Source organism: Moschus berezovskii, chromosome 21 (assembly GCF_049115385.1).
Source record: "Moschus berezovskii isolate FMDL1 chromosome 21, NW_MosBer_1.0, whole genome shotgun sequence".
In the NCBI taxonomy this organism is placed as follows: Eukaryota; Metazoa; Chordata; class Mammalia; order Artiodactyla; family Moschidae; genus Moschus; species Moschus berezovskii.
Window position 1 is genome coordinate 28,475,471 of NC_142480.1, and position 12,209 is coordinate 28,487,679.

At 40.9% G+C, this 12,209-nt stretch overlaps 2 protein-coding genes across 6 annotated transcripts in view; one reads left to right on the forward strand and one right to left on the reverse strand.

Annotated features, from left to right (window-relative positions):
• Positions 1-3,196, reverse strand: part of AP4S1 (adaptor related protein complex 4 subunit sigma 1) — a 45,872-nt gene extending 42,676 nt beyond the window's left edge. The window contains exon 1 of one of the 2 annotated variants that reach the window (XM_088829506.1): positions 3,059-3,196. The gene's annotated coding sequence lies outside the window, so the exon portion shown is untranslated. Of the gene's footprint in view, positions 1-2,673; positions 2,811-3,058 lie in introns of those variants that run through there. The other variant, XM_055418219.2, reaches the window with a different exon arrangement.
• STRN3 (striatin 3) overlaps positions 2,058-12,209 on the forward strand; it is a 112,651-nt gene continuing 102,499 nt past the window's right edge. Inside the window, exon 1 of one of the 4 annotated variants that reach the window (XM_055418210.2) lies at positions 2,058-2,548. In XM_055418210.2, the coding sequence (XP_055274185.1) occupies positions 2,267-2,548 (282 nt within the window). In that variant the 5' untranslated portion in view covers positions 2,058-2,266. The remainder of the gene's footprint in view (positions 2,549-12,209) is intronic. The other 3 variants (XM_055418211.2, XM_055418212.2, XM_055418213.2) reach the window with 3 other exon arrangements.

The window sequence follows — 12,209 nt, forward strand, 5'->3', positions numbered from 1 at the left end:
GAAGAAAAAAAATTAATGCGGTGAATTTTATATGCGATTTCCTGGCACAGCTGTAATTAATGAAACTTTTCTCTTAGTTTGTTAAATATATTTGTCCTATTTTTTAACCAAATGATTATTAGCTACATTAACTTTTAGAAGCTTACTAGTTCATCAAGAATGTTTCCTGGCAACCTAAGCACATAAAAACACATACTATGGTACTTAAAAAGATTAACCTTGTCTTTTATGTGTATATTATATTCACACAAACAACCGAGAAAAACATTTTTAGCCGCTCATCTAGGATTTTGTCTTCACAATGCTCTTATTTTCTATTTCCATCAAAAGATTCTGTTATGAACTGTTTATAATAGCCAGGGCATGGAAGCAACCTAGATGTCCATCAGCAGACGAATGGATAAGAAAGCTGTGGTACATATACACAATGGAATATTACTCAGGCATTAAAAAAGAATACATTTGAATCAGTTCTAATGAGGTGGATGAAACTGGAGCCCAAGAGTTGGACACGACTGAGCGACTGAACTGAACTGATTATACACAGTGAAGTAAGCCAGAAAGAAAAACACCGATACAGTATACTAACGCATATATATGGAATTTAGAAAGATGGTAATGACAACCCTGTATGTGAGACAGCAAAAGAAACACAGATGTATAGAACAGTCTTTTGGACTCTGTGGAGAAGGCAAGGGTGGGATGATTTGAGAGAATAGCATTGAAACATGTATATTATCATATGTGAAACAGATCACCAGTCCAGGTTTGATGCATGAGCCAGGGTGTTCAGGGCTGGTGCACTAGGATGACCCAGAGGGATGGGATAGGGAGGGAGGCGGGAGGGGGGCTCAGGATGGGGAACACGTGTACACCCACGGCTGATTCATGTCAATGTATGGCAAAACCACTACAATATTGTAAAGTAATTAGCGTCCAATTAAAATAAATAAAATTTTTAAAAAAGATTAAAATGCTTTTTGTCTTGCTCTTTCAAATATGATTAAATTGAAGTGAAGAACATCACGTTAATGAAAGAGCTTTCTCTTCCTAACTTATTAAGAGTTTAAAAATGAAGAATGAATGTTAAATTATATAAAATATTTTTAAAACCAAAAAAAATAAAAATAAAAAAAAATAAAAAAGATTCTATGAATGACAGTATTTGTGAGCCCATTCACTTCTAAAACGTCTGTTAATCGGCCTCCTTTAAGTTTTCTTTCTCCCTTTACTCACTATCAAGATCTAAAGTTTTTCACCTTCCCTTCTCCCAAGAGAAAAATGAAAACAATCGCTCCTGCTCCTCTCTCAAACGCCCCAAACACAGACCACCCCAGAATTGGAAAACAGGGAGGCAAAATGGTACAGGCTGCAACTTGCGACTGGGAGCACAGACTTTGGAACCAGAGCCCGGAGACAGGGAATCAGTCTTCACTTCCGGGAGGATCTGGGCTATTTGTCAAAAGAGAACGTCCCCAAAGCCCAGGAAACTGACTGGTGCTAGGAAAACAGAGAAAGAGCGGGTGACAAGCAGCGAGGGAAGCCCGATCCTCTGGGACTGCCAGAAACACGCAAGGAATGCAAAAGAAACGTCAGGAATCCGGGACCGGCTGCGGCCGGCCAGAGGGACCACTCAGGTTAAAACCCAACTCCGAAGGCAGGAGCGCCGCTGAGACTGTTGAGTGCTCAGGAAACAGCGCCGAGTGGGTTGACGGAGCGAGGGAAACCCACTCCTGGGAAGGCAGAAACCGACTCGCTCCCAAACGTCGGAGTCGGTGGCCCACAGTCCGGTCCCGGCCACCAGACACCTCCAGCGAGCCTGGGGGCGGGCCTAGGGGCGGGGCCGAGCGCTTTCTCCGCCTCCAACGGCAGGCCGACTGCGTCCTCAGTACGCTTGCGTGGGGTGAGGCCGGACTCTATTTGGCTAGTAGGCGAGCGGCGGCAGCGGCGTTCTCTACCCAGCATGCTGCGCGGGAGCGGCGGCCCTACGTCTATCCCCTTCTCAACCCTGCCCCCGCTTCCCACTCCCGCCGCGGCCCCCCCTTCCCCTAAAGTGAGTGAGTGAGACGGGCAGATGGAGGAGGGACTGTAATGGCGGCGGCCGGCAGCTCCCTGCTCTGACCCACGGCAGGCACACAGCAACGACCCCCTCCCTGCCCCTCTCTCTGCCGGCCTCCGCCCCGCCGCTAGCGCGGGGCCACCCTCTCCGGCCCTTCCCCCAGCCGTCGGCGTCTCGCCCTGCGCCCCGGCCGGGGCCCCACACACAATGGACGAGCTCGCCGGAGGCGGCGGTGGCGGCCCGGCGATGGCGGCCCCTCCACGGCAGCAGCAAGGACCCGGGGGGAACATGAGCCTTTCGCCAGGGGGGAACGGAGAGGCGGGCGGCGGGGGTCCTCCGGCCGCCGAGGGAGCGGCTCCCGCCGCAGGCCCCGAGCTGTCCCGGCCGCAGCAGTACACTATCCCAGGGATCCTGCACTACATCCAGCACGAGTGGGCTCGGTTCGAGATGGAGCGGGCGCACTGGGAGGTGGAGCGGGCCGAACTGCAGGTACCTCGCTGGGGTCGGGCTGCGGGACGGCTGCGGCGGCGGGGTTCCCGGCCGGGGGTGGGGGGGTGGGGCCGGGACGCCCCTCACTCGGAACTCGAGGCCTTGGGAGACCGAGAGGAACCTACCTGTGCGGCTCGGGGGGCGACGGTCCTGGAGACGCTCTTCCTAGAACCCCCCTCCCCCTTTCCCGCAGAAGCTTGATGCCCAGACCTCACTGGCTGCGCGGTGCGGGCTTCCTTGGGGCAGCCATTTTGGCTTTTGGTATGGCGTCTGCGGGGGCTCCTCCGGAGGCGTTCTGCGCGGGCCTCCGGGGTTTGGGGCCGAGTTCCTCTCTGTGGGAGAGTCCGGCGTGGGGCTGTCGGGCACTGCGCTGGCTCCTGTTTGTGCCTCTTAAGATGGAGAGCCCGAGGAGAGGGACTGGGTTGGGGACTTTACCACCTTTTCCCGGATCACCCCCCTGTTTCCGATTTGGCGTGACTGCCCCCCTCGCCCGGAGTTGGGAGCCCTTACTCTTTGACAGCCACGCTTCTTTTCCAGGGCTGCTGCCGCGCACAATGGCTTGCGGCTGACCTGTGAAGTTTTCATTTCCTGCCGCCAACTTTTAAGTACCTTTTTACCTGGGATGCTGCCTTATTCACTTCGATTCCCTTTGAGTTCGTCCTTAGTGACTGACTCATCAATGCTGCTCTGTACTGACTTTTTCTTTTAGAGTACCCTTCCCCTCCTCCATTCCCGTCTTTACACACAAAAAGCCAAACCAGACTATTTGTGCCGTCTTCAGGAAACGATTGAGAAAAGATTTAATGTTAGCTTGGAGTAAAATGTATTTGTTTCATATTACCAGCTCGCTCAGGGGAAGCTGAGTTAAATATCCTTAGGAACCTTCATAATTGAGCCTGACTCGGTCTTAAGGTGAAACTTTTGAGATATTGGTTCACCTAACTTTTGGAAGATGTTGATAGTTTAGGACTTATGTCTTGGATTTCAGAAGAGCCACATCTTTTTAAAAGGATTGTTCAACTCTTTCGCATGTTTGTGTTTATTTTAAAATCACTTTCCAAGGCAAATTTAGGCTTAGAAGGAAAAAAGCATGCATCTAAATAGTGCTGCACCTGTTCTTCAGACTGCTGTATATTTAGAGTGTATGTGGTACTGTTTACTGATATACATGTCATATATGTCTGGGGTGAATGATTAGGGAAATGTAGTGTTGAAAGAAGATTGGATTAGCTTAAAAGCGTTGTCCTCAAATACATACATCTTCAGTTTGATATTGAACCAGTCGACTTTTTGTCTTACAAAGTGGGGAAAGTCAAACTTTTAAAAAGTAAAAAAGCGTATATTTTGACACTTTATCAAAAAGTGAATTCACTTTATCGGGTTGGCAAGTCAGTGTTTTAGTGCTTTGATATACTATTGGGCTTTTAAAAATATAACGTGTTTCTTTTGTGTGTGCTATGCTTTAAAATATCTGGGACATACAGAGTTCTGTTGATGAACAACTTTCAGTTACACCATGTGCAAACTTAATATTCAGTGTGAGGCATTTATTTTTGAAAACTGCATTTACAAATGCATTGAAGCCTAGGCTCACTAAATAATACTTCACCAATCCCTAATACAGTGTTTATAACCTTTTTACTGTTATGGAAAAGCTTTAATTTAAACACTTTTTAAGTTAGTAAATGCATTTTAGTCATTGGTAAGCTTCACAAAATGTCTTGTGTCTGAATTAGTAAAATCTATGCAACTTGAGATCTATATTGTTTACCTTAGCTTTTGGTTTGCCTTCTAATTCTCCTCTTGACAGAAGTCTTTTAAGGAAAATTCGTTTTGCTTGCTTGCTTTCAGTCTATCTACTTTTGGCACATTAGTTCGGACATAGCCATTTAAAACTTTTTGTTTACTTACTTTGAAGAAGTTCTACGGTGTTTGTCTAGACTCTTGATTTTGTTTTTTCCCCCTCAGTTCAGTTCAGTCGCTCAGTCGTGTCCGACTCTTTGCGACCCCATGAATCACAGCACGCAAGGCCTCCCTGTCCCTCACCAACTCCCGGAGTTCACTCAAACTCATGTCCATCAAGTCCGTGATGCCATCCAGCCATCTCATTCTCTGTCGTCCCCTTCTCCTCCTGCCCCCAATCCTTCCCAGCATCAGACTCTTTTTCCAGTGAGTCAGCTCGTCGCATGAGGTGGCCAAAGTATTGGAGTTTCAGCTTTAGCATCAGTCCTTCCAATGAACACCTAGGATTGATCTCCTTTAGAATGGACTGGTTGGATCTCCTTGCAGTCCAAGGGACTCTCAAGAGTCTTCTCCAACACCACAGTTCAAAAGCATCAATTCTTCGGCACTCAGCTTTCTTCACAGTCCAACTCTCACATTTTTCCCCCTAGGAATTGTTATTATATCACACTGATTCTTTTGGAACAAAATGTTCATGATTGTGTGTTTTTGTTCTATATATTTCTCTATAATGTTCTATTGGGCTACTTAGTTAATTTAGAATATTGAATTTGGTTTACATGTCTAAAGGCTTTAGTAAGAATGCTTGTGAGATGTACATTTTAAAATGTATGAAAAATGTATTGGGAGAGTTTACGTGAAGCATGAGTAGATTTAAACTGTAAACTTAGACTTAATTTTAAGAAAGATAACATAGAAGTAAGATAACTTGCATATCATTTGGTATACAGCCCTGAGTATACTGTTCATCTGTACATTACTTAAAGTGTTTAGTACTAAAACTATTCAATAATGACTACAAAGAGGCTAAGATATACCTCTTTTTGATGTAAAATTTCAATGTGGATTTTGTTTTTCCTGGCTTTGGAAAGGTTTTTAAACCAAAACTTCGCAGGATGGTTCTCTTTTCTGTAAAAGGAATTTTGGGTAAAGCTCCTTCTTAGAAGATTGGAATTAAACCAAAGAATGTCAGAAAAAAAAATAAACCAAAGAATGTCTTAAAACACTTTTATTTTCATGAGAGTGCCTTACCTGCTGCTGCTAAGTCACTTCAGTCATGTCCAACTCTGTGCGACCCCATAGAAGGTAGCTGGGACTCAGGTAAAAACTTTGTTATGTTAATAAGGCTCCAGGACAGTGATTTCTAAGTGAGAGTGCTACTGATAATCACTGGTAATTCCCGCCCCAACCCCCCTAATATGCAGGCCTCTGTTTCATCTTCCAGAGATTTGGATTGAATTGGCATAGGACTTGAAAAAAATGGACTATTTGTAAGATTTAGTTCGCATTGTGTAGAATGGAACTGCCCTTTCATCAGAATTTTTAATTGATGAGGTCCATATCATTCCTGTTTTACAGATAAGGAGACACACTTCAACAATGTAAGTAACTGTTTGCCAGCTATAAGCATTGCAGCTCAGATTTGAACCTGGGTTCATCTGAATCCAGAGCCTTTGGTCTTCTCACCACTCTTGAAACCGCTATTATTGTCTTGGTATTTTTTGTAGAAATAGAATCTGACTTAATTTATTGTAGAGACGTGGGTTCAGTCCCTGGGTGGGGAAGATCATCTGGAGAAGGAAATAGCAACCTACTCCAGTATTCTTGCCTGGGAAATCCCATGGACAGAGGAGCCTAGTGGGAACCTGTCCGTGGGGTTGCAAAGAGTCACATGTGACTTAGCAAGTGAACAACAACATACCCCACCACTTCAGTATGTTTCAAAAGAGTTTTATTGAGCCCCCATGACATGGGTAGGTCTAGTTATGACACAAGTGATAGGTAGAAAATATAGTCCTGGAGTTTGTATTCTAAAATTACTAATTCTCCAGAAAATGTAAACTTTTAGCGTTTGTGTTTGCATACTCTGGCATACAGATTTGTCATATCTAGACAGATATTGCCACTTAAAGATCTTAAATTAATAGATGTTTTTCTCAGGCATAACGTGGTTTCTTCCTTTTGAATTGGGGGCAGTGTTTCTCACTTAATCTATTACTGAGTTTCCTCTATAGTAGTTTCCAATATAGTAATCTATATTGAGTCAGAGTTTCCTTTGGATAGTCTAGAATAATGATTTGCAAATCCTGTTCCTTTTTTATTACAAAATTTTTGTGAATCTACTATGAAATTACAAAAAAATAACAATATAGAGATTTCTCATTGAAGTACTCCTTTTATTGAGAGTTTTAGCCTTCATAAAGTCTTGCTGTTATGCAGTTTTTCTATTTCAAATGAGGTGACAGTAAAAAAAAAATTATTTGGTAGAATTAAGAGTCCATAATCTTATGTCATAGTCTCCCTGTTTTTTCGGTCTTGGAAATAAAAAGTCTGGGGACCATTAATATATAATTGTTTTCTCCACTTACTTTTTCATCCTGTTTAATCTTTTTGCTCTATTGTCTCATTACTCCTAACTGAGCTTAATAGGACATTTTTTTCTGTTGGTGGTTGACCTTCAAATTGCCAAATCTTGCTGCTTTCTTGCAGATTATAAAGTACTTAACCAGCACTTTGTGCTGTTGACAGTTCTTCCTTAAAATCCTTTTCTTTGGCCTCTACTCTGTAATCCCTTAATTCCCTTTTGATCTACTTATCATCTTTCTTCATATGTTTCTTCTACTTTAGTTTCAGTTATTGACCTGGGTTTCTATTTCTTTTTTATTTTTTCTGTAAATTCTGAAATACACAGTGGGGTTTTTTGTTGTTGTTGTTTGCTTGCTTGTTTTTGCTAAGTGTTATTCCAGTGCTTCAGTATTTAGTCCTTAAATCCTAAAAACCCAATGAGTTTGGCCCAGTTGGTTTCTTTTGTTGTTGTTATTTTGTTTAGTTTGATGCTAGGCTATTGATTGGGCCCAGAGGTTAAGTAATCTAAGAGTAGCAGAGCTGGAATTTAAACCTAGGCAGGCTGCCTCTGGAAGCCATGTTGCTAGTCACTACTGTATCTTTCAGATATCTCAGAAATATTTCTAACTTTCTGTTTAAATTTTCTGCTTCATATTCAATACATCCATTATTTATTACATCTCAAATACCTGCCTCTTCCCCCTACCGAGGCACACTTAACTTGATCATTCTGCTTTATTCCCTGTTTTTGTTAATGTTTATTATCATCCTTCCCATTGGTAGATGCTAAAGAGATCAGTAGGTTCTTCTAAAAATGTTGAGTCTTTGGGTTTATTGATTCTAGTATGATTATTCAGTGAATATATTTGAGTGTTACTTTGTGCTATGTATTGGGTATATAATGATGTATGAAGCAAGGAACTTGCTGCTGTTGGAGATTGTACTCTAGATATAATAAAATGTGATGTCAGAAATTAACAGGATGTTGAGAAAATAGTAATGTGAAACCTTTGTAGGTAGTGAGCTTTCACTAAGCAATTATTGAGCAGTTTTTATATGCCAAGAATTATTTTAAGTTAATACATACTTTGTTGTTTGTCGTTCAGTCACTAAGTGCAAAAGTCCGACTCTTTGCAACCCCATGAACTGCAGCACGCCAGGCTTCCATGTCCTTCACTATCTCCCAGGGTTTGCTCAAACTCATGTCCATTGAGTCAGTGATGCCATCCAGCCATTTCATCCTGTTACCCGCTTTTCCTCTTGCCCTCAATCTTTCCCAGTATCAGGGTTTTTTCCAGTGAGTCAGCTTTTTGTGTCAGGTGGCTGAAGTATCGGAGCTTCAGCATTAGTCCTTACAGTGAATATTCAGGGTTGATTTCCTTTAGGATTGACTGGTTTGATCTACTTGCTGTCCAAGGGACTTTCAAGTTTTCTCCGGCACCACAGTTGGAAAGCATCAATTCTTCAGTGCTCAGCCTTCTTTATGGTCCAATTCTCACATCCATACATGACTACTGGAAAAACCATAGCTTTCACTTTATGGACTTTTGTTGGCAGAATGATATCTCTGCTTTTTATTTTTTATTTTTATTTTTTTTCTTTATTCAGTTAAAAGTATTTTTATTAAAAAAGCACAAATGCAAAGAAATGAACAGAGGAAAATCCATGCGTCGAACCTGGACTGGTCACCCATGACAATATACATGCTACAATTCCACTCTCCCCAATCACTCCACCCTCACCCTCTCCCACAGAGTCCCAAAGACCGTTCTAAATGCCTATGTCTCTTTTGCAGTCTCTTATACAGGGTTCAGGTTACCATTTTTCTAAATTCCATATATATGCGTTAATATACAGTATTGATGTTCTTCTTTCTGGCTTACTTCACTCTGTATAATTGGCTCCAATTTCATCCACCTCATTAAAACTGATTCAAATGCATTCTTTTTGATGGCTGAGAAATACTCCATTGTGTATATGTACCAAAGCTTTCTTATCCATTCATCTGCAGATGGACATCTAGGTTGCTTCCATGTCCTGGCTATTATAAACAGTGCTGCGATGAACATTGGAGTACATGTGTCTCTTTCAATTCTGGTTTCCTCGGTGTGTATGCCCAGGAGTGCGATCGCTGGATCATATGGCAGTTCTATTTCCAGTTTTCTGAGGAATCTCTACACTGTTCTCCATAGTGGCTGTACTAGTTTGCATTCCCACCAACAGTGTAAGAGGGTTCCCTTCTCTCCACACCCTCTCCAGCATTTATTGCATGTAGACTTTTGGATAGCAGCCATTCTGACTGGTGTGAAATGGTATCTCATTGTGGTTTTGATTTGCATTTCTCTGATGATGAGGGATGTTGAGCATTTTTCCATGTGTTTGTTAGCCATCTTTATGTCTTCTTTGGAGAAATGTCTGTTTAGTTCTTTGGCCCATTTTTTGATTGGGTCACTTAGTTTTCTGGAATTAAGCTGCAGGAGCTGCTTGTATAATTTGGAGATTAATCCTTTATCAGTTGCTTCATTTGCTATTATTTTCTCCCATTCTGAAGGCTGTCTTTTCACCTTGCTTAGAGTTTCCTTTGCTGTGCAGAAGCTTTTGATTTTAATTAGGTCCCATTTGTTTATTTTTGCTTTTATTTCCAATATTCTGGGAGGTGGATCTTGGAGGATCCTGCTATGATTTATGTCGGAGAGTGTTTTGCCTACGTTCTCCTCTAGGAGTTTTATAGTTTCTGGTCTTACATTTAGATCTTTAATCCATTTTGAGTTTATTTTGGTGTATGGTGTTAGGAAGTGTTCTAGTTTCATTCTTTTACAAGTGGCTGACCAGTTTTCCCAGCACCACTTGTTAAAGAGACTGTCTTTTCTCCATTTTATATTCTTGCCTCCTTTGTCGAAGATAAGGTGTCCATAGGAGCGTGGGTTTATCTCTGGGCTTTCTATTTTGTTCCATTGATCTATATTTCTGTCTTTATGCCAGTACCATACTGTCTTGATGACTGTGGCTTTGTAATAGAGCCTGAAGTCCGGCAGGTTAATTCCCCCAGTTCCATTCTTCTTCCTCAAAATTTCTTTGGCTATTCGAGGTTTTTTGTATTTCCATACAAATTGTGAGATTATTTGTTCTAGTTCTGTGAAAAATATTGTTGGTAACTTGATAGGGATTGCATTGAATGTATAAATTACTTTGGGTAGTATACTCATTTTTACAATATTTATTCTTCCAATCCACGAACACGGTATATTTCTCCATCTATTCGTGTCCTCTTTGATTACTTTCACTAGTGTTTTATAGTTTTCTATGTACAAGTCTTTTGTTTCCTTAGGTAGATATATTCCTAAGTATTTAATTGTTTTCGTTGCAACAGTGAATGGAATAGTTTCCTTAATTTCTCTTTCTATTTTCTCATTATTAGTGTATAGGAATGCAAGGGATTTCTGTGTGTTGATTTTATATCCTGCAACTTTACTGTAATCATTGATTAGCTCTAGTAGTTTTCTGGTAGAGTCTTTAGGGTTTTCTGTGTAGAGGATCATGTCATCAGCGAACAGTGAAAGCTTTACTTCTTCTTTTCCAATTTGTATTCCTTTTATGTCTTTTTCTGCTCTGACTGCTGTGGCCAAAACTTCCAGAACTATGTTGAAGAGTAGTGGTGAGAGTGGGCACCCTTGTCTTGTTCCTGACTTTAGGGGAAATGCTTTCAGTTTTTCACCATTAAGGATAATGTTTGCTGTGGGTTTGTCATATATAGCTTTTATTATGTTGAGGTATGTCCCTTCAATTCCCACTTTCTGGAGGGTTTTTATCAAAAATGGATGTTGAATTTTGTCGAAGGCTTTCTCTGCATCTATTGAGATAATCATATGATTTTTATTTTTCAGTTTGTTAATGTGGTGTATTACGTTGATTGATTTGCGGATATTGAAGAATCCTTGCATTCCTGGGATAAAGCCCACTTGGTCATGATGTATGATCTTCTTAATGTGTTGTTGGATTCTGATTGCTAGAATTTTGTTAAGGATTTTTGCATCTATGTTCATCAGTGATATTGGCCTATAGTTTTCTTTTTTTGTGGGGTCTTTACCAGGTTTTGGGATTAGGGTGATGGTGGCCTCATAGAATGAGTTTGGAAGTTTCCCTTCCTCAGCTATTTTCTGGAAGAGTTTGAGTAGAATAGGTGTTAGTTCTTCTCTAAATTTTTGGTAGAATTCAGCTGTGAAGCCGTCTGGACCTGGGCTTTTGTTTGCTGGGAGATTTTTGATTACAGTTTCAATTTCCGTGCTTGTGATGGGTTTGTTCAGATTTTCTATTTCTTCCTGGTTCAGTTTTGGAAAGTTGTACTTTTCTAGGAATTTGTCCATTTCTTCCAGGTTATTCATTTTATTGCCATATAATTGCTGATAGTATTCTCTAATAATCCTTTGTATTTCTGTGTTGTCAGTTGTGATCTCTCCATTTTCATTTCTAATTTTATTGATTTGGTTCTTCTCCCTTTGTTTCTTGATGAGTCTGGCTAGTGGTTTGTCAATTTTATTCACCTTCTCAAAGAACCAGCTTTTGGCTTTGTTGATTTTTGCTATGGTCTCTTTTGTTTCTTTTGCATTTATCTCTGCCCTAATTTTTATGATTTCTTTCCTTCTACTGACCCTGGGGTTCTTCATTTCTTCCTTTTCTAGTTGCTTTAGATGTAGAGTTAGGTTATTTAGTTGACTTTTTTCTTGTTTCTTGAGGTGTGCCTGTATTGCTATGAACTTCCCCCTTAGCACTGCTTTTACAGTGTCCCAGAGGTTTTGGGTTGTTGTGTTTTCATTTTCATTCATTTCTATGCATATTTTAATTTCTCTTTTGATTTCTTCTATGATTTGTTCATTATTCAGCAGCGTATTGTTCAGTCTCCATATGTTGGCACTTTTAATAGTTATTCTCCTGTAATTGAGATCTAATCTTACTGCATTGTGGTCAGAAAAGATGCTTGCAATGATTTCAATTTTTTTGAATTTACCTAGGCTAGATTTATGTCCCAGGATGTGATCTATCCTGGAAAAGGTTCCGTGTGCGCTTGAGAAGAAGGTGAAATTCATTGTTTTGGGGTGAAATGTCCTATAGATATCTATTAGGTCTAACTGTTCTATTATATCATTTAAAGATTGTGTTTCCTTGTTAATTTTCTGTTTAGTTGATCTATCCATAGATGTAAGTGGGGTGTTAAAATCTCCCACTATTATTGTGTTATTGTTAATTTCCGCTTTCATACTTGTTAGTAATTGTCTTACATATTGCAGTGCTCCTATGTTAGGTGCATAAATATTTATAATTGTTATATCTTCTTCTTGGATTGATCCTTTGATCA